This window comes from Amborella trichopoda, chromosome 11, assembly GCF_054954075.1.
Source record: "Amborella trichopoda isolate Santa Cruz 75 chromosome 11, AtrichopodaSantaCruz75HAP2 v2.0, whole genome shotgun sequence".
Taxonomy (NCBI): domain Eukaryota; kingdom Viridiplantae; phylum Streptophyta; class Magnoliopsida; order Amborellales; family Amborellaceae; genus Amborella; species Amborella trichopoda.
This window is the reverse complement of record NC_142346.1, coordinates 37,044,971-37,072,782: the sequence shown is the minus strand read 5'-3', so window position 1 is coordinate 37,072,782 and position 27,812 is coordinate 37,044,971. Positions and strand designations below refer to the sequence as shown.

General features: G+C 37.6%; 2 protein-coding genes across 10 annotated transcripts in view; one reads left to right on the top strand and one right to left on the bottom strand.

Annotated features, from left to right (window-relative positions):
• On the top strand, positions 1-2,574 carry LOC18436775 (Pentatricopeptide repeat (PPR-like) superfamily protein). Its single transcript, XM_011626102.3, has one exon. The coding sequence runs from the start codon at positions 1-3 to the stop codon at positions 2,062-2,064; it is 2,064 nt and encodes a 687-aa protein (XP_011624404.1). The 3' UTR covers positions 2,065-2,574.
• LOC18436774 (chromosome-partitioning protein, putative (DUF639)) overlaps positions 2,483-27,812 on the bottom strand; it is a 41,352-nt gene continuing 16,022 nt past the window's right edge. For 4 of the 9 annotated variants that reach the window (XM_020668794.2, XM_020668792.2, XM_020668793.2 and 1 more), the window contains exons 5-12: positions 23,556-23,663; positions 18,727-18,878; positions 17,581-17,752; positions 12,351-12,487; positions 10,493-11,180; positions 8,220-8,332; positions 5,779-6,034; positions 2,483-2,869 (exon numbers count right to left, since the gene is read on the bottom strand). In XM_020668794.2, the coding sequence (XP_020524453.1) occupies positions 2,555-2,869; positions 5,779-6,034; positions 8,220-8,332; positions 10,493-11,180; positions 12,351-12,487; positions 17,581-17,752; positions 18,727-18,878; positions 23,556-23,663 (1,941 nt within the window). In that variant the 3' untranslated portion in view covers positions 2,483-2,554. Of the gene's footprint in view, positions 2,870-5,778; positions 6,035-8,219; positions 8,333-10,039; positions 10,214-10,492; positions 11,181-11,308; positions 12,488-17,580; positions 17,753-18,726; positions 18,879-23,555; positions 23,664-27,812 lie in introns of those variants that run through there. The other 5 variants (XR_016044545.1, XR_016044544.1, XM_088852050.1 and 2 more) reach the window with 5 other exon arrangements.

Here is a 27,812-nt window from a genome sequence, read left to right as displayed (position 1 = left end):
ATGAACCTTGAAACAATTGCAGCCTCTTTAAGAGGCTATGGAAGAAGTGGGGATTTTGGGTTAGGCAAGGCCCTCCATTGTCATATAATAAAATGTGGGTTTGGAAGCAAAACCTTCATATGCAACAACCTGATTAGCATGTACATGGATTTTTGTTTTTCTGAATCTGCACATAAGTTGTTCGATGAGATGCCTGTGAGGAATGTTGTGTCCTGGACAACACTAATAGCCGGATATACGCATGGTGGAAGACCCAATGAAGCGTTGAAACTCTTCTCTGAAATGGAATTCTCGCCTGAAAAGCCTAATTTGTTTACTTTTTCTATTGCCCTGAAGGCCTGCTCGATCAAGAAAGACCTTGAACAAGGTCGGTTGATTCATGATCAAATTTCTAGAGCAAATTTGTTGTCCGATACCATTCTGATGAACTCTTTAGTGGACATGTACATTAAGTCTGGCAGTTTGATCGATGCCCGAAAGGTTTTTGAAGGTATGCCTTTGAAAAATACAGGTTCTTGGAACACCATGATTGCTGGGTATTTAGCAGAAGGCGAAATTGAAGAGGCAGGTCAAGTGTTCTCATCAATGCCTGAACCAGATTCGGTCTCTTGGAACACCATGATTGCAGGCTATGCGAAGCTTGGGCATGGTGGAGTGATGGAATTAGTGCACAGGATGCACATGCAAGGGCTGAGGCTTGATGGATTCACTTTTCCTTGTGCCTTGAAGGCTTGTGCTTCTCTCAAGAAACTGATTGAGGGTCAACAGATTCATGCTTATGTTTTTAGATTAGGATTTGAGTCGCAACTGTTAGTTGTGACTGCTCTGGTTGATATGTATGTCAAGTGTGGCAAAACCCTAGAAGCTCAGACTCTTTTTATGCAACGTTCTGATGGTGAAGGGTCTGTTAGAGAGAGTTTGGCCCTTTCAAATTCAATGCTAGGTGGGTATGTTAATAATGGGCATTATGGTGATGCTCTTGAACTGATTTCTCAAATGTACAAGTCTGGTTTGAGATTGGACTCCTTCACCTTTGGAAACATTTTAAAGCTGGGATGCGATCAAGACAATGTGAGACTTGGGGCTCAGGTGCATGGCCTGGTTGTGGCCTATGGGTATCATTTGGATGCAGTTATAGGAAGCAGCCTGGTAGATTTATATGCCAAATGTGGAAGAATAGAAGAGGCACAAAGACTTTTCCAATTGCTTCCTGAACAGGACAATGTCACTTGGGCCAGCTTGATAGCAGCTTGTGCTCATCAAGGATTGAGCTCACAAGTCTTCTCAATCTTCAAAGATATGCTTGAATCACGTGTTAATGCCGACCACTTCGTTCTCTCGAGCATTCTCAAAGCATGTTCCACACTGTCCGCTCTTGCTAGTGGTAAACAAATCCATGCTGTCATCGTTAAGAGAGGATATGAAACAGAGGTTATCACAAGCACTGCTCTTGTGGATATGTACTCAAAGTGTGGTGAAATCGAGGAAGGAATTGCTGTTTTTGATGGGTTAAGGGACCGAGATATAGTTTCCTGGACTGGAATAATTGTGGGGTGCGCTCGAAATGGGAGAGCCAAAGAGGCAATTGGCTATTTTGGAGAAATGTTAAGATATGGGGTGAATCCAAATGAGGTCACTTTTGTGGGTATTCTCTCAGCTTGTAGCCATGCTGGGCTGATTGATGATGCATGCAGGTATTTTGAGTCTATGAGCCATGACCATGGAGTCATCCCAGGTATAGAGCATTACTCTTGCATGATAGATCTTCTTGGGCGAGCTGGTAGGTTTGAAGAGGCAAAGAAGTTAATGGCATGCCTGCCACATGACCCTGATAGAGATATATGGACTGCCATGCTTGGGGCTTGTGGTATTCATGGGAATGTTGCACTTGGTAAGCATGCTGCACAATGCCTTATGGCTACCTCGCCAAATACCATCTCGGCATATGTGACTCTCTCTAATGCGTACGCTAGGATGGGCATGTGGAAGGAGTCATGCATGTTGAGGGAGGTGATCAGAGAGAAGGGCATGAAGGAAGCTGGAAGAAGTTGGGTAGATGCCTAGTTATTTGTGTTCCCTGAAGAGGTTCACCATGTTGGGGAAGAAGATACGGAGCTTTCTTAAGGGTAATTGGAGTTAACATGAGATACCCGGGTTAAAAAAAAAAAAACAAAAGAGGTAGAGAGAGAGAGGGAAATGAAACTGTTCAGTGTAAATGAAAATTTTGGGTGATCTTGCTCCTATTCTTACTTCTAGAAGATTTGGTTGAGCTCTAAAAAAGTTGGGGTTGGCAGCAAATAAATCACATTGATTATAGAGATGCTGGACAAAGAAAACTTGCGAAAGTCACATCGTCTCAGATGATACCAGATTTATCCTTCAATAAGTCATGGAATGATCAGCATCCTTTCCCATACTTTCCAAATGAAGACCAGTCGCTTGAAAGATATCACTTCATTCCAAGATTCGAAATCCGAGATTGTTTTATTGATTAAAATTGCTTCCATTTCATATATTTCACTATGTACATGTTTAAAGATCACATGAAAGAATTTCAATTCAATCTAGTTCTAACATTCTCATTATTCTTATCATTTGAGAGACCTACGTCAATCCGACTGTCATCCTGGGCAGAAGCTTTGGTGTTCAATTCTTTACCACTTTCGTAAGGTAATACAACCACAGGGGTGGCAGGTATAGTGGCCCAACGATCCTTCAAGAATTTCCTGAACCTCATGACCATTTCCTTACGAAAATCAAGCTCTCGAGTGAAGATATCAAGAATGAGAAATGCGAGCACGTATCTGAAGGGGAACATGAGGAGAATGGTTGCAGCACCACAGAGTACCAGAGCAACTTCAGTTGTCACCTGCAAACATGGTTTACAGAATCATTGAGCCTTTAACTTAAAATTGGACAGTTTTGCACTGTTGTTTTAAGAATATAAATATATCTCAAATCTTTGGATGAGCCGTGATAGGACCTATCAGAATAAGAAAGAAAGGACTTGATGACTTGCTAAACAAAAATCAATTCAATTTGTATCAGCTAATTAATCATCAGTTGCATCTTTTTTGTTACTTTTGGCTTATCCTTTACATTTACAGTTGAGCATCAGCTTTTTTTTAATTGGTAAATGTCATACAATAAGCAAACAGAATTTAATCCTGTGAAATAATATCCAATGCCACCCAAATACACAGATGGTGCGGATACACCTTGGATAAGCGTACTTTTAACTGATTGGGGTATTTTATGTCGTGACTAATTTTTTTGCTCCTTACCTGGAATCGTTTTCTTTTTTTCCCAAATAATTTGTTGTTTTCTATTGATCTATGGTTTTATGCTTGCCCAATGCTTCACTTCTGTTTTTGGGAAAATGATCATGATCATAAAATCATGAGACTGTAATAAAATTTTAGTATTTATCATTAAGTCTAACAACTTAACAGCATAACACATTATGCGGTAGGATCAAAACAGATGTGCGGCCCATGGGTGCCGTGCACATGATGATTTCATGATGAGCCCACATAATGAGCACATTGCATAATGCATTATGCGCTTACGTATTCAGGTGGTTGCTCGTGGGCTGAAATGTGCCCACGAACAGGGTCATTCAGTCATTCCCCTCCCCCCACCCCAAAAAAAAGAAAAAAGAAAAAAAATCCTCAGAACCATTTTGTCATGGTTCTAAAGGGGTTAAAAAATTGAAATTGAAATCATTTTTTTTTTATCAAATCCAATGAATTTAATAGGAATTTGGGGATTCTTGGGGCAACCATTTGAGTCTGCTTTGTGATGATGGCTCTACAGCCTCAGCCTCATATGTGGAAGAAGCAAATGAGCAATTATATAATAGATGCGACTGAATTGATTACATTATTTATTTTATATGTCATGAACTTTTGGTCTTTGGAGTTTCGATGTTATGCAGTCGTGAAGTCCTTTTGGTCTTCGAATGTTATGCCATGAGTATTTGACAATTTGGATTTTGGCCATACAGCCCAATGTGTAACCTTGGTTCCTAGATACTAATATATTTTCTAAGTGCTTGGTTGGGCAAGTTTATTCTATTTAATGAATGTGATGAATTAATTTATTTACATGTTAATTGCATTAGACTATAAAAGAATAGAAACAACAAATTTTGTTATACTTTATCAGGATATTAGGCTATCAGTGACTCAAGCAACAATATATTAAAGATAACTACAAGATTAAACTACTATCATATAAATCACAAATTCAAGTTATTCTTTGCATTCTTATACGTTTTCTAGTTTTTTTATTTTTAAATTTTATTAACCGCATTGGAGGTGATGTGCACACTTTGGGGCCGTGTCGAGCTGCATGGTGCATCAGACCCCCCTAGCATCGAGGCCGCATTCCACATTTGCTTATAATATTCCCAAAACAAGATAATGTAATAATTTTGTATGCCTGGAAATAAAATTTCTTTTATTTCACTTAATGAATTTGTCATATGACCATCACTGTGAGAAGAAACCTTTAGACTTTTATAACCAGCAAAAAAGGGTTGAAAAAAAAGGAAGAACGGGGAAAATAATGTATACATACAAGTCACGATATACAAGTATACATGAGTGGAAAAAATAAATGGACTAAGAAGGATAAACTGCTTTAAAAAAAGAAGGGAGAAATTTACGATCTGATTTTGATTAGGTGTTTTCTATTGTTTTTCTGATGGATAAGGTGAACTGTGTCATGATAAGGATTCAATTTAGAAAAATGAGTGACATGGAGGCCAATTTGATAGCATAATTTTCTCTTTTATGATGGGAAACAGGGTTTGATTTCATAGCCTCAAGTATGTAACTAGATATGCCTTCAATTGAGCTATGAGCTTGAACTCCAAAACCATGTATTAAGTTATTCCAATTTCTAGGTAATCAAAGTCAATTAAACCAAGATATTTCATACAAAGGAGTAAATGTCAGAGTTGGCTTTAACTGAAATAAGAGTTAAATGTTGTACATGAGTAAGGGACATCACTGTCCATAATAGTAATTCTTTATTAGTTTATTGTGTATATATCGCCTAAAAGGTATTTATTCATTATTACGTTTAGATTTGGCTTTAACTGAAAGTAGAGTTAGTGTTCTAACAAGTATAAGGCACACAGCTGTCCATCATGATAGTCTCTATTTGTTTATTTTCTGTGTCTATATATATTTATATTCTAGAAAACATTTATATCTTTATTAGGATTTATTAAGTGCCATTCTTGAGTTCTCTTTGTTTACTTGTTCAATATTGTCGAATTAGAGTTCTTGTCATTCAGCTCCGGCTTACAGGCAACTCAATCTTTTTCTTATTTATCAAACTATAAATTTGGGTACTTTGTCCTAATTTCAACAAGGAATTGCATTTCCTAAAACTTGGTACCAGGTCTGCCATAATATCAGGGCATGGGCATTTTTTATTTTTTGATAGTAACAAATTTCATTAATAGAAATTGATGTACAAGTATATGTATTTCTTCGATTTACCAAAACAAGTTTATATAAGTGCCTTTATCCTACTCTTCATATAGATGCTTACCAGATGCTATAAACACTAGAAGTTTTTGGAAACTACATCCCTGCTATTAGTCCCATTGATGCTTGCATTCCCACTTGATTACAAACCTCAATGTTGAGAGAAAATAGGATAGAAGAGCTTAAATGCACTTTTAAACAAGTAGATTTCAAAATAAGTATATACTGTTCTCAAACAAGAGTATGGTCACAACTGTAATCAAAGAAAGTAACGAACCTGAGGTTGACCTGATACAATAATTGTGCGAATCTTCAAAAGTGAAACATTCATTTTTTGGAGATAACTTTCTAGGTCAGCGATGGCCTCTTTTATCGCAATGATTTTCTGGATTGTGTTCGAAGGTGGCTGATCACGTATAGTGACCTGACCAAAGGATCGTCCTAGACGACCTTGTGCTCTGAGCCCTTTAAATAAGAGCATGGTGGTTGCTAAAATCATCAGAGTAATAGGGAACACATATGCAAGCAAGTTCCTGGCAAAAGAAAAAATATCATATGCAACCAGACATACTCACGTAAAACACTAAATCGCAAAGTTCTTCAAACTTGAAAGCATAGGGAACCACATCATGATAAGGATTCATAGCATATCAACTGCAATGATCACACTTCATAATAAAACAATATTCTACAATCATACTACTTGCAAATTGAAATGGAGAGCCAAAATTTGAGGCTCGTCCACAGAACCACTTGTTTTATTCAGTTGTCCTGAAAACCAATCGATCAAAGAAATAAATTACAATTTATATACATCAAATTCTGCTCCACGAAGGCCAAATACTATGAGTTCCTTCGTAATATAGAGTAATATGTCTTGCAAATGTAAAATATCGTAATCCAACAGTCACCAAGCCTTCAGGTAAATATAAACTTAATTGGGAGATTTTTATGGGATCCAATCAAGGGGGCAAGGACACTGCACAAGATCATTTTTATTCAAACGCTAACATGCAATGATTACATTGAACGTTTTTGGGCTGGTCATGGGGATGTTTCTGGTGTATGATACCCCCGAATTGTGTACATCTTTGTGTGCACATGTGAACACATGGGAGTTATATGTATTTTCTACATGTATTACAATTGATAAACAATATCAAATTTATAAGAACTACTCAATAGTATGAAGATATTGAATCATCACTTTTGTCAATGTTTTAAAAAATGGTCCGCCTGGCTCCTAGGCGCCCTGGATCAAAAATCCGTATGCCTAGACCCAAGCGGCCCTACATGAGCGGATGTACCTGGGCGGGCGCCCAGGGCCGTTAGGCCTTTTTCATTTTTTTAAATCGCCCAAAAGGCAAAAAGGTTCATTTTCACCCCCCAAGGTTGTATAAAAATGTTATGGGGTTTATTTTTAACCCCCAAAGTGAAAAAAAAAAAAAACCCTCAACCCCCGAAGTGAAAAAAAATTACAGGGTGCCTGAGGTTCTGGGCGCCCGCCTAGGCGTTGGGCGCCAGGCAGGCCGCCTCGGGGCCGCCTAGCGTTTTTTGAAACCTTGACTTTTGTAAGATACATATGAATTCTAGTATTCATGTGTACCTAAAATGAGACATTTGTTGCATAGCGTACCTACTCAGTATGGCTTGTGTGGCACAAGAGAGTGCCAGAAGAAACTTTACACTTATATTAGATTTCTTTATTTCTAATGATAATGCAAGACAATAGGGTGAAACTAGAAGCCTGGAAAAGGGCAAACAAAAATGTAAACCTAAAAAAGAACTGGATTTTGGCGATTATAAGTTTCAGAATTCACACAAGGGATAGCTGACTTAAGCTCTATAGAGTAAGGGTACAAATACGGATGTTTCTGCCTCCAAAATAAAATGCTGATCTGTAATGTCAATATGTCGAGCATATGCAAATCCGCTCTACTACAAGCAAATTCAATATCTAAATGCAATGTGTCACAATGAAACAATGCAAATAGTTAGAACAATGGAAAGGTAGATAATTTTCTACAGAAACAAGAGCACAGACAACTTAGTTACTCAAATCTTCCTCTCAGTAATCTAAATCAAATGATATCCATGGACAAGTCAACCAAGAATTTAGAATGACCACCATGATCAACACCCGATGTCTGGAAGCTACCAAATTGATATGCAAGACTGAGATCTCAACTAAGCATCACAAACAACTCCTTGAACATCAGTTAGCAATAACTCAGATCCCCAGGTAACTTTCTTTGATCTGTGTGAACTAGTCACAATTGAGGGCTAAAGAGGATGTCTTGAGGGAGTACAAGATAGATACACATACACACACATTAAAATACACACACACACACACACATTAAAATACACACGCACACAAAAATATTATATGAAACTACTCCTAAAACCTACAATAGCAAATCAAAATTTAGCAGGATACAGACCGTCAACTCATTACTCTGAGAGAATACAAAGATTATTTTGGGAGAAATCATGCAGAAACTTATGCACCAAATATCGCTCAGGTCTCTGCCACCAATAATTGAGAATCCGAGATATCATTTTTGCTAGAGGATATAAATATCTTATTCAGATACTTAGAGCTTCTAGTTGTTTTTATTAATATTACCATTGATAATCAATGTTAATTAGATACACTGAACACAATGGTGGCTGCCCTCAGTTTTACTTATAAGGGTTAATCTCAAATATGCGTACCTGAATATAAGAGTGTAGAAAAATGCAAGGAAAGATATAGTTGAGAGTGGCTCCTCCCAGCACCTAAGCTTTTCAAAACTTTCACCTAAAATTGTGAAAGGAAGTATAAGTTCCTGCATGGTGAAAATTGTCAAATCTTTAATGGTCTCCAAGGTAATAGCAAGCAACAAATTTGACATACATTTGGATGCTTAGGAATAAGTATACACTTTTCTGGCATGCGAACCAAACTTTCTACACAATAATGAAAACATCATCCCCATATATAAACTGCAGAATGTTGCCATTGACAAAAGAGAAGTTGTCACCCCTTAACAATTAGGAAGAAAACTAGATGATTGAAGCATCTAAGAAGCTGTCCACAAGATGAAACTGATCCAAAAGGGAAATGGAGCTTCTTGGTTTCAAACAATGTTCAAAAAGGCATAGGCGGACGGGTGGACTATTAATTAAGATGAAAGTTATATTATAATTATTATTTATTAATTAATATCCATAAGATTTGGTTTTGGATATCAAATATTCACCAAAAATCAATTTTATCCAAAGTTTAAGACCATTAACAAAAGCCCAATTTCATCGTCCAAACAAGGAAAAATTCAATAAATCACAAAAAAATTCAATCTTTCAAATACAAACATATAAATGTAACGTAAAAGAAAAAAAAAAAAACAAATGATTCACAACAAAATACATTATAGCAAAATCAAATTAAAAGATTCAAAACCCTTATTCGAATATGATAATACTTTGAAAATATCAAAATCAAAATGATGACGGTGCAAACGTCGTCCATTCGGTTGTCAAAAGTCCTCAAAATCGACTACTAGAAGCTCCAAAAACACTTACGAATTACTGCCTTTGTTTTGGAAAGAAATAAAAAAATAAAAAATTTATCGATCTTTCGGTAAAACACAAAAGAGAGGTTTTTGGAGGAGTTTTTCTCTCTCTAAAAGGCACGGTTTTGGTTTTGGGGGTTTAGAATATCCCCCAAAACCCTTTTTCCCCCTTTTTAGGAGGAAAAATGACAAATTTCGACCCTCACCAAGGGTTTTTTTCGCCATTTGACAAACTGTCATGAGGCAGCGCCTAGACATAGGACGCCTAACAGTCCCACCTAACTAGCGCCTAAGCATTTTTGAAATTTTTCTGCCTAGGCAGCTGGGCGGGCGAATTTTCGAACATTGGTTTCAAATATTCATCGAAAATGGTTCACAAAGTATGCTTTATTGACGTTCATTAATCTCTAGTATGCCAAGCACACAGAGAGCAGACAGGGAAAGGCTATGCATGGAAATCGCAAATTAAGTTCTTTGACATCACCTTTCATGACAGAGTTGTTGAAATGAGGAGTCCTTGGGAAGTGGAATACACATTACAAATTGCTAGATATCTAGGAGATATAGAGAACAAAGCAAGATTTAGAGAACAAATCCAGTCATTATATGCTTTTCTCATATTTTGACAAGAAAATGTAAAGAAACAACACAGCAACAAGGGCTTTCATAGATTTTATTTATATATACTTCAAAATAGCTTTCATTTTCCAGATTCAAACGCATATTCTTAACATGCCTCGTCTAAATCTCAACCATACTTCAAAAGAATCTTTCAAATGGATGAGTCTCTATCAATCACATGCGCTACTGACAATCGCTATTGATCGACTGGAAACTTTACTCTACAGAAATAGGATAAAAATGCTTTCCAATCTAAGATAGAGTATCAAGAACTAAACAAAGAAACCAGAAGACAATCTTTGTAACAATATCACGTATCACATCATTCTAATTAGATTAGTGTGTTCGGAATTCACAAACTTGAGAGCAACCGCAGATTTATCAAGGAGATTTGAGGCATGACTGACATTGTAATGACATTGCTTTCATCTTGTGTTAATTAACTCGTCTCTTTCAGCATAAATGCCTCTAGAATATCATTTCCTTGTATAATAAATTGTCAACATCGGTCAAATATTTCTCATTAGAAGTGTTCTGCAAAAAATAGTATTCCAGAAACTAATTATGAAGCTAATACATCGGAGTCAGATTGCTCTTGTTTGATATGTTTGGAGACAGAAATTTTAGTTATACAAGCTATAAATTAGAGTCAAAATATTCTTTTTTGATATGTTCAGGGAATCATTTTATTGGCATGAAAAATTTGCTATTTCGAACATATTTTTCCCAAAAAAGGCATTGTTATTTCTAAAATCAAGTGGATCTATGATGAACAAACACATAAACATAGTATATGATGAATACACAACCCACCTTGAAGAGGTCAACATTACTGGGAATTCCTTTGATCATTGCAGCATCTATTGTGGCCTGTGTCTTCTCCACCTCTCTGCTTTTCTCCTTACAATTTAAAGCAGCCCTTTCCACCAGATTTCTATCAGCCACTACAAGATTTTTCCCTAGAGCCACCCCTTGCTTCACCGAGCAATTCTTCCAAAAGGCAATGGATTCACTAAAAGCCCAAGAAGGAGATCTCATCCACTTCCTCAAGTAAATGCCCCCATCTATATCAAACACATGTTGACTAGTGCCTGGAAGATCTTCAGATTGTCTCATTCCAACAGTGAATTGATGGTCCTTCCCCCTAAATTTTGTAACCAAGGGGCCAGCCCAGAAATTGAGAGCCAAAGTTTGGTAAACAATAAACCCATCTGGAGCATCCTTCAAATAAGAGAATTGCACAAGGTTTGCTGGATCCTTATACAATCTCCGAATAAATTGAAGGGATTGCAGCCTTGCAATGCTGTTTGCTGCACTTCTAATTGCTTTTGACTTCCCTTTGTGAGCACCATATACATGTTGGAGTGATGGGTCATTATCCTCAGGTCCATATTCATGGATAAACTTGTGTAAAGATATGATTTCACTAACAAATGCATACCAAACATCCCGTCTCATTTCTCCAGCAAAATCAACAAATTCGAGAACCCAGGTTTGGGATCTGTTCAATATAATTACATCAATAAAACAGAAGTTTAGCAAGTTAGCATTGGCGGACAGAGACAACAACCGAATGAAACTTCTCTATTCATATATTAAGACAAAATCATAGGATTGATCCTGGGCTACCTGCATCGATATGTGGGTGCCCCAAAAACCCATGATTATAAGCACAAATCTGGACCTATCAAGCTTCTTTTTCTTGACCATGCTATCCTACACAATCTGGTACTTGAAATAGCAGACTAAAATTTTGTTCTAAAGAATTGTCATAAAAAAATATTAAATTCCAAAATGGAGAGGTCATAAATTGATACAGTTTCAATACAATTTGCCATTTTTCCTCAGTCCTAGGTTTGGACATTGGACCATACTTCTGTAACAATGAATGTTAGTTTGTTCTTTTCAATAGTGGACAGGGCAGAATGGTTAAAAAAAAAATGAACTGGTCCAGGCACATGGTTATAATCGCTCATTCTTGGGGCACCTGCATATATATGCAGGTGTTCCAGGCACTATCCTAATATATGCTTTTATTATTTTAACGAATAACAGATCTTTTAGTCTGCTTTCCTTCTGACAGGTTGGCATTAAAAGGAGATGTTAATTTATTGAATACAAGTAGGAAACTGGTAGTTTCGGTACACCCGAGTTCAGTTCTGAACGAAACCTACCTAATATAGTCATGCATATGTCCGAAAATTCTGATCAAAGAAAACCTTTTGGAACATATATTATGCCCTGGTATCATTAGCGTTAGATCTGAAGTAGAGTATATACAATGAAGTCCACACTACAACACATTGGAATTCCGGAATTGAAAGGGTTATGATTCAGAAGAGCATGATAAATAACAACACAAGCAAAGCTGTACATCTCCACTCCATAGAACAATGAAAAAACAAAGTCCATTGTGGTCATCATCCAAATAAATGGTCGGTGATGGAAATAAAATGAAACCCAGCATCCGGGTCAGTCAAATTCTGGTGGGTCCCACTCTCTCCATCATTGTCCACATCATTGGCCCAATGGACTATGATTTCCCATGGTCCAAAAAATATATGGTTATACTCTACCACAGCACGAAAGATACAAGCTGCTAAGCATGAGGTGTTTCGCTTCACAAAAATAGCATAAGATTCAAATAAAAGAGCAGGATGGTTGTGCTCACTCAGAGCCAGATGAAACAGAGATAGCAGAGTCAAAAAGTGCAGAGCCCAGAGGTCCAACTTTGCTTTTCTCAACATGTGCCATAGATCCTGTAAGATCCAATCTTATAGGTTCTCCATGTCCTGTAATGCCAATTGCCTGCAAATTAAAACCCTAGTAAAAAGCTGAATAGAGGCAACTTCCTTAACATCAGCAGGGGCCAAGTTCAGTAGGAATCCAATGGAAGTCATAGCTGGTAGCTTTTCTTTTCTTCTTTAATATATATATAAAAAAGAGTGACTATCACTTGTATATGGCAATTCCAAACAACACAGAAACATAGAAATTTCTACGATACGTTCACTTTTCAAATCTAAAGTAGTACTCATTTGCTTTATAGAAAGCATAATACTAATAAGAGGTTCCAAAACAGATTCAAAGGTTTGGGGCATATATATATATATATATATATATATATATATATATATATATATATATATATATATATATATATATAACCCACAACCTTGTGAACAAAATCATTTCCAAAATATCTTCCAAAAGAATATCAATCGCACTGTACAAAACAAACAGTGCTATCATTTAAGATCGACATTTGATTAAAGATGTGGAAATTTGTTACCATTTCCTGCATAATAATCAGAAGAAAACTTTCACAAATAACAGATTGTTCCCAAGTATTTCTCTCTTCAACCACAAGATGTCAAATTGACTTTGAGATTTTGATGTTGGAGACTTAGTCAGATTCCATGGGTGCTTGCCACAAAACAAACTACAATAGTTGTGCATATGTTATGCTCTCTTACAGAGCAATTGCTCCTTTAGAATGTATTAAAACCCTTATACAATCTCTTCTTATTTTTATTAAATACTCGCTCCATATTCTATGACTAGCGATAGATCTAATTATTACAATAAATTGATCCTCAAATATTCGATATGCCAATTCAGTATTAGCATAACTGATTCTCAGATAATTTCAGTTTTCCAAATTTCTATGTTAACAATATATGTATTCGATCTGTATATGTCTCAGCATTTGAGTTTTAAATTCTAATATGTCATTTTCTTTTCTTTATTTTGCTGTCAAGAAAGCTAATAGCAATTCTAGAGTACATCCTTCCTCCCTAAATAGCTGGTGCATCACTTTCTTCTTTTTTGAAGGTTAATTAAACTTAATTAATGAGTATAATCTTTACAAAACTTGTGGTGTCTGACATAATGATACTGTTCATTTCAAAACCAAGAAAATAAAAGGTGTATGCTATCAAAAGTTGTTTTCAACCATAAAGGTAGAATTTCTGGTCGCTCCTTCCTGAGCAAGGGAGTCCTCTAATGATTTGACACCCACCATACATGAGAGGAGGATATAGAAACTTCCAGTGGAGCATTAAATATTTAGGAAAAAAAATATTATTGAGATGCCATGGGCAACTGTCAAACCGAAGATTTATAACACTGGAATCCCTGAGATGTAACAGTCTATCTTTAACAAAACAAAATTTTTCTACTTCACCATTTATTCCACGAAAACAGATTTTTTCCATTTCTAAGAGTCTCTACAAAGTCTACTCATAACTAGTATTAACATGAAGGTTTAGATATACATCTGTTGATAGGACAAAATTTACAATAGTGAATTTGAACAAAAGTCACAAAGAGAAAATTTCATCATAACTATGACTTCTTCCAAAGTTGGTCATGTTGTGCCTTCAACCAGGGAGGCTGCAATTACCTTGAAATTTTTTTACCATAGTCCCTAAGGACCAAATTATTTGTATGGACCATCAAAGGTAAAAGGTTGTTACATTCTCCCCCCTTAAAGAAATTTAGTCCTCTAAATTTGTGTACCTGATTGCTGAAAAAGATAGGGGTATTTTTCTCTGATTTTGTCCTCTCGTTCCCAAGTTGACTCCTCTCTCGAATGATGCTGCCACAATACGCGGACCAAAGGAATCTCTTTGTTGCACAATACTTGCACCCTCCTATCCAGTATCAAGCTTGGCTGCTCAATAAAGGTCAGGTCCTCCCTGATCGATAAAGGTTCATATTTCAGGGCATGGGATGAGCCGGGCTGATATTTTCGTAATGAAGATACATGGAAGACATTTGATCCTTAGGGACCATCATTTTGTTTTTTTGCTCTTTTTACCTTCACCTTTTGTTTCTTGTGCCACGTCCTCTAGGGACGTGGGCTTTAAGTGTTAATGTAACACTTTCTAAACACCTCATGTATGAGGTGGGTTAATAATATATTACAATAATATTTTTTTTGTGTTTAAAAAGAGGAGAACGAGTTGGATTCTCTCTTTGCAAAAACACTTTCTCTTACGCCCTCCCTCTCAGTAACGTTGAGCCCTCTTTATGAATTAAAGAACGCAATGAACTCCTTCACTCTAGCCGAATTTTATCGAAAGTTCCCTCTCAAATATTATAGGTAAATGATCTCATTATCCTGAAAAATAGTCTGTTCACCATTTTTATACTGTAATTTTATGCGCATATGGTATCATTTTTTTTCTGTTAAAATTATTATTTTTGTTTATTAGAAATTTACACATTGTAAATTATTAAAAATAAAATTTCTGCCTATTATTATGACTTTTAGGCACTGTAAAATTTATGCGTAAGTGATGCCATTTCTGGTAAAATCATTATGTGAAAAATTGATATTTGTGCAATTAATTATAATACTGTGAGATTTGCGCATTTTTGCATTTAATTGTATTTTTGTTTGTCTATGAATTTTAGATACTATAAGTTTTACCTATTCTTGTAAAATAATTAATTATGAAATTACATTCCATAAAATTGTAATATTTTTGTGTTTAACCTTGGATTTCTATAAAAGCTCTTAAATTGATAATCAACTGCCTATTGGATTCCATTTCAAATATACCTGTTCGATCTGCTACCTTTCTGCAATTTTTATCCAAATTGTTTGATTGGTTACTTACCAAATATTTCAATGAAAGTAATTGTTTCAATTGCTTCAAGTGAATTCCTGTTAATGATTTCAATGATACTTTGAATATACGATGGTGCTGCTTTCTGATGTTAAAGAGTTTTTGAGATAATTTAAGTATGTGTGGACCTATTCGGGACCCCGATAGGGACTATTTGGACTCATCCGGTACGCCGGTGAGGTACGTTTAGACCTGCAAGGATTGTTTGGACCTATCTGGTTATGCTGTTAGGGACTATTTGGACTCGTCGGGACGCCGATGAGGTATGTTTGGACCTGCAGAGATTGTTTGGACCTATCTGGTTACACCGGTAGGGGCTATTTGGATTCATCCGGGACGTCGGTGAGGTATGTTTGGACCTGCAGAGATTGTTTGGACCCATCCGGGACGTTGGTGGGGTATATAGGTGACCTACTTGGGACGCCAGTAGGGTATTTTGTGAAATCCTTTGAGTTATGCATTGCGGTTAAAATATTTATATGCATTTCAATCATTTGGATTATGTTTAATTGTGCATTTCTGAAAGTGAAATTGTTATCCATAAATGCTTTTTGCTCGCATTGTTTCTAATAGACCTCCCTTTTTGAAAATGGCAACATTTTCCGACTACGATTATTTTTGAGGACTATGATGACACCTACTGAGTAGCCAAACTCATCAAACTATGGTAAAAAATTTTCAGGGTAATTGCAGCCTCCCTAGTTGAACGCACAACATGACCAACTTTGGAAGAAGTCATAGTTATGATGAAATTTTCTCTTTGTGACTTTTGTTCAAATTCACTATTGTAAATTTTATCCTATCAACAAATGTATATCTAAACCTTCATGTTAATACTAGTTATGAGTAGACTTTGTACAGACTCTTAGAAATGGAAAAAATCTGTTTTAGTGCAATAAATGGTGAAGTAGAAAAATTTCGTTTTGTTAAAGATAGACTGTTACACTCAGGGATTCCAGTGTTATAAATCTTGGGGTGTGACAGCAACTAACTTTCTGGTCCACTGGATTGTGCTTGCGCAGTCCCTTCAATTTGCAGCAGTCCCCACTCTGGACTATATAGCCTCGCTCCATTAAGCAAAGCATGGGCTTCAGCTGTTGTGGCATAGCAGGTACTGACAGGCCCCAAATATGACAATAGAACGAGGCCTTACAGCACCTTGAGGTGGAGGATTCCAAATAGATGGTTGACACCGAGAGGTGCAGGTTTTACCGTGAGCGATCATCCTCCAATATGTTAGGAAATCAACTACTGAGACAATAACTCTTTCCGAATACTTGCGCAACCGATCATATTGGCCTTTGATTTTTCCCTATCAACGCATCCACCATGGAATAATGTCCCTTGGAAATTTGTCAATTATGTTCAAGCCAAACAAACTGCTGAATAGCCATAATGGACATGCGCCAAAAAGATAGCCTCATATGGAGAGGGACAGGTTAAACCAGAATCTGAAGAGGCTTTCATGGAGTCCAAGGACCCCGCGATACTTATAATAGCTGCTGCAGTATTTAGAACCCCCACAATACATATTATAGCTGCTGCAGTACTAAGGAGACGATTTTTGCTCTCGAAGCAAAATGGCAAGGAGCATGATAGCAAAATGAACTAAAATTCTTGAGTTTAGGTTGAAACATAATGACATTCATTTTGACACTATTCTGCTTGACAGCATTTCAACTAACATAAAAAGACCTACATACAAAATAAAAAACAATAGATAGGAGTATAACTTGTACTTTATATGCCCTTATTTCAGATAAATTACAACTGATCATGTAATGTTAAAAAAGGTAAGGTCTGCTACATTTGTATTTTTAGTGAACCCAGAGTTGGTTGAAACACATATTTGTTAATACACCTTATAACCTCAATCTAGCTCTTCTTGGTAAAAGAGCTTCTGTTCAAGTTTCTGAAAACCGAAATAAAATTCAATACAAGCTAATTGTGACCATCTATCAGTGTTCTCCCACCACCAATAAGCATTCAAACTTGGTCATGAAATTAGTCAGTGAACGATTTTGTTTAGACTTCTTTTAGAAGAAAAAGAAAACACAGTTCTTATCCGAGACTCAAACAGGGGAATTTAATTAGCAGCCATCATACATCTAAAAACATAATTAACAATTATTTGTATCAAGAAAGGGAAAACTGCACATTCAAGCCACGACATACAAAGAATGAATAAGAGTCTCAATTTCACATGTGCTGGAACAAAACTAAGAATTATTCCTTGTACAAGTTTTCACCAAGAGAGATATATACCTCAAAATACAGAGCACGATCGGTTAAAGTTAGCTTTCCAGGCCATACTATGTTATTCTCCCATTTTAAAACGGGCCTCTTTCTACTAGAACCTAAGCATAGAACTGCTTCACGAGAAAGCTTTTCCTTGACATTCTCCTGATTCTGGTAGGATTCCCTTCCCTTGTATACCCTGCATCATATAGAACACAACTCTTGGACAAATTCCCAGAAATAAACTTTCAAGCTACATAGCATTCCCAAGGTAAGGATGTTGTTATTTCTAGAAGTCTACAGGATATAGATTGGTTTCTATAGATAATTTGAGTCTTGCAAATGAGTGTCCGACTCTCTAAACCAAAACCTCTTCACATAGCATTCCCAAGGTAAGGAGGTTGTTATTTCTAGAAGTCTACAGGATATAGATGGTTTCTATAGATAATTTGAGTCTTGCAAATCATGCCCTCCAGTGGATGTCTGTATGACTCAAATATCTCCAACACATTGATGATCCCCGACGATAACTGATCTATGTGTAAATTAACAGAAAATTTTTGCAATACTTTGATGCTTGAATGCCATGCCTTATCTCAATGTTCCCAATAACTTATAGCCAAACGCTAACGCTCCCCCTATAAGTTATTTCTATTACATACCCCATATGCTGTTTAGTATAGTGACAGATACTTCAATGCCAGACTCACAATAGGAAAAAAACTATGGGCATAACCCAGAAAATGGAGACAGTGATTTCCAAATTAATGCATAAGGGTTGCCACACAGGGGATCAAGGGCTCCATAGGAGAATTGTTGGACAAGACTAAATTTTCTGAGGGCAGAAGCCCCTGGGTAGAAAGTTTCTTAGAATACAGTATGTCAATGAAGCTACCTTTTATCCGAGTATAGTGATTGTAAAACATGTAATGCAAAGGACCCTAATAGTATAATAAGACCGTATGTAGATTGACAAACAATAACACTGTCTCAATTACTCTGTGCTGGTCTGTAGAAGTGTAATCACCATTTATGGTGCCTTAATACAAATAGATGCTTCAGGGAGTTCTGGTCACAGGATCATCTACATCAAGAATACAATTAAATTCTAGAATTCAAGAATAATTTTGTAGGGCATTATGCATGTCTCCAAAGAAACACAACAAATTGTACCTGACAAGCTCAGAGAGGAATGAGCTCCACACGCTCAGTGAGAGGACAGATTCATCTCCTACAAGAGCGTTGAATAGATGATGTGCTGTAGACCAATCAGCTACTCCTGATATTGCGGGAGCAATACGAACAAAAGCTTCTTCGCCAACAAGCTTCAATCCGAGGTCCAGAAGAGAAGATGGTTCAACTTAGACACAGAATCACCAAAAATACATTTTTCTACAGAATATTAGATACTTATCTTACAAGATAGATTTGCAACACAAAATGGTAACTCTAATGGATGATAAGAACTACCACAAAGATATGAATTAAAGATGGAGATTATCTCATTTCTAATATTTAGATTAATGTTGTGTCAGAAATAACTGGAGATAAATAAAGTTCTCTCAACATACACAAGAAATTGCCAAAGCAATAGAAACAAAAGCTTCATCGCGAACAAGCTTCAATTCGTGGTCCAGAAAAGAAGATGGTTGAACTTAGACATAAAATCACCGAAAATACATTTTTCTACCGTATATTAGATACAAAATGGCAACTCTAATGGATGACAAGAAATACCACAAAGATATGAATTAAAGATGAAGATTATTCATTTCTAATATTTGGATTAATGTTGCGTGAGAAATTACTGGAGATAAATAAGTTCTCTCAACACACCACAAACACTTCTCTCTGTTTTGTTTAAAGTGACTTTTTATATTGCACGCAAAGAGATTTACATCTTTCTAATTGGTGTAGCTATATCTGTGGGCTGCCACATAGTTAAAAAGCAAAAACACCGAATCTATGTACAATAAAAAGAAACAAAGAAGCTAGAAATTCAAAGGAGGTCCTGGTTAGGGCTGATGTCAGTTCACTAGAAAACTGGTGCTAAACACCCCTTCCATAGCTAGGGAATCAGCAGCCTCATTTGCCTCGCATCAGGCAGGCTTATATGAGATCCCGTTGTTGTTGGAAATGGTGAAGATTTGGTCAAGCACCTATTCAAGGTCCGAGGGGGATGGGGCCTTCCTTAAGGCACATCTGATGACATTAAAAGTGTCCCCATCTACTTTGAGGGAGGGACCCTAACTGCCATCAAACAGAGAACCTCTAAAAGTGTGATCACCTCTTCATTTGTAGAGTTCAGTACTCAAATGGGACCCAAATAAAAAAGTAAGCATACTGCAAAGTGGTTTGTAAAAGGTACCTCCACCCTCGAGGGACATGCATTGCCTAAAGAGTAACTGTCAATGCGAGTTGATGATCCCAATGCGAGGAGTCCAAAGGTTAGATCTACTGACTTCGATCAGTCTAGTGGCTAGGATAATCATCCAAGTTTGAAGAAAGTCAGTTGAAGACCAACCAACAGTGGTCTCCATCTTCTCCTTCAATGTGTCCACTTGCATCTCCTCACTTTTGAATATTGATTCAAGCCATATGGATCATACTGTGGCCATAAAGGTTGCACAACATAGGAAGAGGCCAGTCAAAAGGAAAGACGGTGAGAAGTATGCCAACGACAGCTGTTCTACACTTGTTGGTCACACCCATAGCCATACAAAGACACCCAACAAAGAGGCCCACAGCTGGACAGCAACCGAGCCATGCATAACTTAGCGATCCATAGTCTCATCTGCTTCCTTGTACATGACAAATCTGCTAGGAAGTGGGATTCCTCTCCTTGAGATTTGTCAGTGGTGAGTACTTTCATGGAGATCACCAGCCTGGATTTTGCGGGGAACAGGGGTAATACAGGTCCTGTATGCAGTTACTGGGCTGCAATTCCTGGCAGTTAATTCATTATAAATGGAAGAAACTGAGAAGATGCCAGATGACATTATCTCTTCCTGACTCATTATGTATTGGCCGTTGAGAAGGTCTAAAACTGCTTCAAGTGAGGGATTTCGGAGTCCCAAAGATTTCTTCTACAGCTCATACCAAACTAATTGACCCCAACACAGTTCGTGGGATTGGTTTATTTTGGTAAGTGTGTGTGGGCACAGACATGCACACACGTGTCTGTGTGTACAGCAGATATGAGCACCTCATAGGATTGCTCAATAGAGGCATTTTGATCTGTGGTCAGTCGAAGAAGTAAGGGAATAGGTGTTCTAAAGTCAGTCTCCAGCCCACTAGTTCTTTCACAGTTTCGAGCACCCATCTTTGGCATGAGATGCATTCTATGAGAGAAGCCTTCATAAAAAGTGGATATGCCCTGCCAAGCCCAGGTACTCGAGCACCTGTGGGGACTTCGGAAACCAGCCTGACCCGACCAGGCGATATTTACTCTGAATCAATGTAATTAAATTCGGTTCGCTTCGCCCGAAGCGGGTGAAGCCTTCGGTTTTACACACTCAACCAAAACGAAGCAAATAATGTACACTGAAATCTTGTGTGTTTCGGTAGAAAAAGACATGATGTTGACAAGTGTCAACCAAACAGGCGAAAGCTTTGGTGGATTGGACATTGTACATATTGCATAATTTTAATGATGGTGTGGACTGGTTTTTTACCATTTGTTGTACTAATCAACATTAAATCACCAGGATGTTGTCCATAATTTCAAAGTTAGTCGATATTATATTTTGATATTTTTCATTTGTAATAAACTTATTTATTATTAAATTTATTATTTTTATTTTTAATTTTTTAAAATTTATAAAAATAACCATTTTAAAAAAAACAACCGAAGCCTTCCCCCGAATTAGCTGAAGCACCGAATTGCTTCACTTTTTAGACCAAACCGAAGTAGACTCCCAAGCGAACCTGACGACATTACTCTGAATAACACACTGCCAAAGGCCACTTTGTGATGCAAGGCACCATCACCACTTGCTGAGTAAGGCCAGGTTGCACTCTTTAAATTTCCTGATACCTGGCTTCCCCCTCCCTCTCTCTTAGGCTACAAACAAATCCCACTTTGCCATCTGGACTTTCTTTGACCCTGACCAAGAGATGTCTCTCATAAGGCACTTAAGCAAGTTAATAAGCGACATAGGCCATCCTAAAAAGAGACATTCAATAGACAGGGATATTGGACAGAGTAGCTTTAAAAATCATGCTTCCAAATGATGAGTCATAAGAATGTTGTTTTCCATGCCTCCCATCCGATTGTGATTTTCTTGGTTTTCCGAGGCAGAGTGGTGGACCAAGGTAATTGTTGGTGAGGGGTTCTTACAGCCAAGTCTTTTAGCAACAATTCCTCATCATCTCGGCTGACAAAGTCCCCCACCATCTTGGTCTTAGCCTTATTTATCTTGAACCCGGTGGACTATAATTGTAATGGACCTTATATGTATGTTACATGAGTTTAAATGGCCATATCAATAATAATAGTTTGTGATACAGAGTTTCTGAAATCACTAGATGAATAAAAGACAAATGGAAACAACAGCTCTTATTTTTTAAATAGGCATATGATGGCCAATATTTTAGTAAGACTGGGAGCAAGGATGAGACTCTTCTTTTGAATGATTAAATCCAATCAAGCAAGCCAAGCCATGCACGGTAAGGAAAGGGATCAATGGCAACTCCGCAAGCCGGTTCCTGAGCCATAGTATTGAATTATGCTCAATCACCCAAGTTGTCAAAGACTGCAGTGAAGTTTTATTTGAGTAGGAGAGGCCATGAAAAAGTTGTTATTAAGTGTATGATTATATAGAAATCTTGGATGCATTTGAGGTAAGTTGTGGTCCAAGGTCGTCGTAATTCGGGTTCCTTGTATTCAATCGAGAAAAAAAGTTCCAAATTGTGCATCCTAGGACTTGGCTTTATACAATCAACAAAAAGGTGCCACCAGACCTTCTCCATTCTTCAACCCTTGATTCGAATCGGGCTCATAATTCATTTCTTGATCATCTCATGAGCTCGAGAACTATAGCATAAGAACAAGAAAGTCGAAAAGATACAGAAGCAAAGGATCAAAGGTTAGAGATGGATGATGGAAAAAATGAGGGAGAAAGGGGTTCGCCTGGGCATAGACCCCTTCAACAAGGGGAAGAAACCTTGCAGACACCCATTGACAAGAACCGAAAAGTACAATAACCCTTTACACCCAAAAATCAGCCAACTTCACCAACTCCCAGACCCCATAAACTTTAGTACCTGGTCCAGGATGCACCAATATACATGAAGAGAGGCCTTTTCTCATTCAAGTTGGAGTTTTGGACCGGTTTCAAGATTGAATATGTTCAAAGCTATTACCGCCCCATCTAAAGTTTGACAATCTTTCACAAAGGCACCAGAGTTGAGTAAACCACTAAACTAAGGACCTCTCAAAGGCTGGAGGCTAGGACTTCCGCCAGGATTTTACAAGAGCTGTTAAGGAGCTTAATTCATTTTATAAACTGTTAGAGAAGTAAATAATAAAATGTCTTTTGCTCAGTAAGCAAAAGCTGTAATACTTATCTAAGATAATTACACTGCACAAAAAAAACCACATTTTATGAGGGATGTATATCCCAGGTCAACATGTCCAAATCCAAAAAGAAACAGACAGTTATGGGTTTAAGACAGTATATCATTGGATTGATTGAGACAACAGTTTTATCGAGGCAACATGCTCATGCATAACTACTAAGAATCAGTTTCATTTATCAGTTGGGTCTGAACCATGATAATACTACTTTATTACCATAAATTCTTGTCTTCCAGGGCTAAACAAAGCTTTTAATAATGCTTCACCGTAAATGCAAATAACAACTTTTTTTTTTTTGATAAGAGTTAACTGTATTGCTACAAAAAGTTGTTGTACATTGAGTGTTTAAACCAAGAGTCCCTACTTGCAAATAACAACTTAGTGATTCATTCGTTGAATCTCAATGCATGGCAAAGGTGTCAACCTGTATTGAACTAGTCATTGAAGAACTGGCAGTAGGTTCACCATCTGACCTATAAGGGTGTTCCCATGCAAGCATAGTTATAAACATAAGCCTCTGAAATGCAGCATCCTGTAATACACAGAAGACATTGTTCAAGACCTTCCATTGAAAAATCATACGAATAAAATGGACACACCAAGAAAAGGAATTACACATGTGAATCCTATGAGTAGCTGTATAACATTATTATTATCATCGAAAGAAGCATTTTGATTCAAATTTGTAGACTGCAGAAGACCATCCAAGAAGCCTGATATTCCTTACAAAGGAAAATATATAGAAATAGTAATTAATGTAAGCCATCCACTCTATGCAAACTGTATATGCAAACAAAATTATTGTAGTGCATAAAATTAAATAAAATAATGAGAGAGAAAAGCAAAACAAAAATAAGCCACACACCAACAAAATAGTAATCATTTTTGCAACAATGAACTATGCTCCGTAGTCCATACCATGCCAGTCTATAGACTCAAACCAGTGCCCGGAGGCCAGTGCTGGGACATTAAAGGCTACAAATTAGAACATGAAAGGATACTTTTGTTCCCACAGGATCAACTCTAAGATGCATCAAACAGGTGAAGAATCAATATCCCTATGAGGTTCCAAGTGCAAGGTGCCATATAGTTAAGCGAGGCCTTGGAGAAGTAACCTTTGTCCATATTTATTTTTACTAAATGACCATAAGAAGAATATCACAGAAGTAACCTTTGTCCATATTTATTTTTACTAAATGACCATAAGAAGAAGGAAAATACAATGGACAGTACAATTATAAATTACACCTTTTCACTTACTAAATATCCTTCTCTCTAAACTCCCCCTCAAAGTAATGTGGGTGATCAACAAGTATCAGTTTGTGCAAAAGGAGATCATGGCACTTGCTCGGATTGTTTTGGTGAACATTGCCGCAACTTGGTTAACTGAAGGACTATATGGAAGAATTAGTTCACCCTTTTGAAATTGTTCACGAACAAAATGACAATTAACTTCATTATGTTTGGTCCTTCCATGGAGGAACGCATTATTAGCAAATATAAAGTTGAAGTTGGAGCAATAAGTTGAATGCCCTAAGTAGCTCTCTCTAATCCATGATGTTGCGATTCTTTCACTCTACAACAACATTCTGTTCTGGTCTATGAGGGCGTGACCCTTAATGTATGATTCCACAATCTGATAATAACTCTAGAAACGTCTGTGACTAACTGATGGAAAAAGAGATATAGGAAATACAATAAAGAGAATAAAGTTAGGTGCATGAGAGAGAGAGAGAGAAAATAATGATCAATCATATGTTTTATATTATTAATGAGCAAATTTATAAAAAATGCCCTTGTGAGAGTTTATCAACCGACGATTAACCCTGTAGACTCAATTATTCCATTTCTATCCCTAACTTACCGTTGTACTAAAAACACTCCCCCTCAAGCTAGAGCATATATGTCAATCATACTTAGCATGACAGCTATATTTTACAATCTATCATGGGCAACATCTTTAGTATAGATATCTGCTCGTTCTATATGACGTGAGGAGTACAAATAATTTTGGCTGCGATATTATCCCTTATGAAATGATAGACTACCTCAATCTGTTTCATCCTCTCATGAAAGATAGGGTTGAGGTCGAGGTGGTAGCACCACCTGACTCAGCCACCGGTCTCGGTTTCCATTTCTACCAATGCTAACCATTTCAAAAACTACTAACGGTTTCAAAAATTGCTAACCCAGTAACCCACTACTAACCGTTGATGTTAAAAAAAAATTACAGGGTTCTTAGCAATGTAAATGGCTGCTTCATTGTCACAATAAAGGGTCATATTATAACTGAATTTTAACTCCTAGATCAGCCAATATAGTTTTTGTTGGAATAATGGCCTTTCAAGGCCTTAAAACCAAGACTCTCTTACTTAATAGGAGTAAGTAAGAAAACATGATTCTAGGTGCTTCGCATGCTGAGGCCTAGAATCATATACCTCGAGTGCATGAGGGAAAGAGTTTATATAAGTGAGTGAGAGAGAGAGAGAGAGAGAGAGAGAGAGAGAGAGAGAGAGAGACCCTGCTTTTGGAGATGCAAGGATCACCTCCAGTCAGAGGTACATTAAGAGAATTTCCTCATAAGATGGTGATTAGGCCAAGGCTAGGAGACCAAAAAGAGATTAGAAACTGAGCACAATGAAAGTAATGGCCCTGCATAGGATGGTCATGACTCAAGGGACATGAGTCAGAACCCTGACCACCCTATGGCATGTGTGCTCATAGTCGCATGGGAAGGCATTCTTCTGATGTGTTATGATCCAACTAAGAAGAGCTAGTTCACATGCTCCTTGAGAGGACCCCTACATATGAATAATTCATGTCCCCAAGGGTGCACTTGTAATCCATTGACACCAGAGAGTGTTGGGATGTTGATTGGGGCGTGACTTTGATAAGCCACATTACGCATCCCTACCAGATACTGTAGAGCATAGGCTTTTTAGATCATTCCTAGATACTAAACCATCCCCAAGGGTGCCCTTATAATCCATTGACACCAGAGAGGGTTGGGACATTGATTGGGGGTGACTTTGATAAGCCACATTACACGTCCCTACCAGATATTGTAGAGCATAGGCTTTATAGATCATTCCGAGATAATGAACCATCATTCCAAGACTACCTAAGTGAATTACTTTGATACCTAGATCTTGACCATGAGATCCATTTACCCATTGTCCTATTTTAGTTTGATGCCAATGCGAGTAATTCCAGTGGAAAATGATTTGGAGAATTTTTTAAGAGCGTTTTCGAATTTTTGAAATTTTTCTGAGCATGAAAATGAAGATTTTTTAGATTGTTTGGAGTAATTCCAAAGAAGGACAATATAGTGGGGGTCCACACATGCAACCCAAGTGGTCGTAGGGTGACACGTGGCAACCCCACCTCAGCCTAAGGGGGCTAACATCATCATGACATGGAGCCCTAGGTGCTTCTCCTCTTGTGGCATTTGAAAAATTGTTTTAAATAGTGTTTTATAAAGTTTGAAATAAAATTGTTCTTTTAACTTAAATGAATGTGTATACCAAATGTCCATATTTCACATGCCTGTAGCAGTTGGTTCCATTATTGAACAGTTGATGAGAAGATTCTTCTGGTCTGGAGACGATTCCAACAACAAACTCCATCTGATAGCCTGGGATAAAATCTGTCAGACTAAAACTAGGGGTGGCCTTAGAATCAAGAACCTCAAAATCCAGAACATGGAGCTCCTAGGAAATGGTGTTGGTGTCTTTTGACCCTGAGCAACCAATTGTGGATTGATATCCTAAAATATAAATATCGCCTGCCAAACTTTCCTTGGCTGCCGAACTGCAGGGCTAACCAGAGGTCCTCTGGCATTTGGAGATCAATATGCTCAGTTTTCCCCGCCTTCAAATCCCGTATTAGATTCCATCCGAGGTCGGGAAATCGCATTCTTTTCTGGCTAGACCCGTGGATAGGGCACACCCCTTTGAAGGACAAATTCCCCGACCTCTTCTCTCTAACTAGAGATCAAGGAGCAACTGTGGCTGACGAAATGCTCCTGGTAGGGCCTCTTTGCTCGTCAAACCCAGATTTTAGGAAGGCTGTCACCGATCTAGAAACTGAGAACTTTGCCACTCTAGCGGCATAACTTCAGGCCTATTTCTTAGCACCATCTGGGCCTGATCGTATCATTTGGTGTCCGTCACCATCAGGGGTCTTCTCAGTTCCCTCTTTCTTTCGCAGCTTATCTCCTCCACCAACCCTCCCTCTTGCCCCTGCTGTTGCAGCTGCCCAAGCTTGGAAATCTTTCTCCCCTCCTAAAATCAAGATCTTCATGTGGCTGGCTCTTTCCCAGAGAGTTCTGACAGTCGATCGATTACAAACAAGAGGAATCCCGATACCAAATCGGTGTGTCATGTGCGTTTCGGCAGAAGAAACAAATAACCATGTTCGACTGCACTGCCCCTTTACCTTCAATCTTTGGGAGCTATCCTCAAACTTTTCAACATGCAGTGGGTGCTATCAGCAGAGGTGACATCCATTCTATCTTTAGTCAAACCTTTCCCTTGGCATAAAGAAGGGATCCTTCTTTGGAAAACGACGTTGCTTGCTGCTTTGTGGGCACTTTGGATCGAGCGCAACAACAGAATATTCTTGGGGAATTTTCAACTTGGCCCAAAGTCTTTAACAAGCTTAAGTCCACGATCATCTTCTG

What these genes read in the sequence shown, in the direction of transcription:
- LOC18436775 (XM_011626102.3), top strand. Translation starts at nt 1, where the DNA reads ATGAACCTTGAAACAATTGCAGCCTCTTTAAGAGGCTATGGAAGAAGT.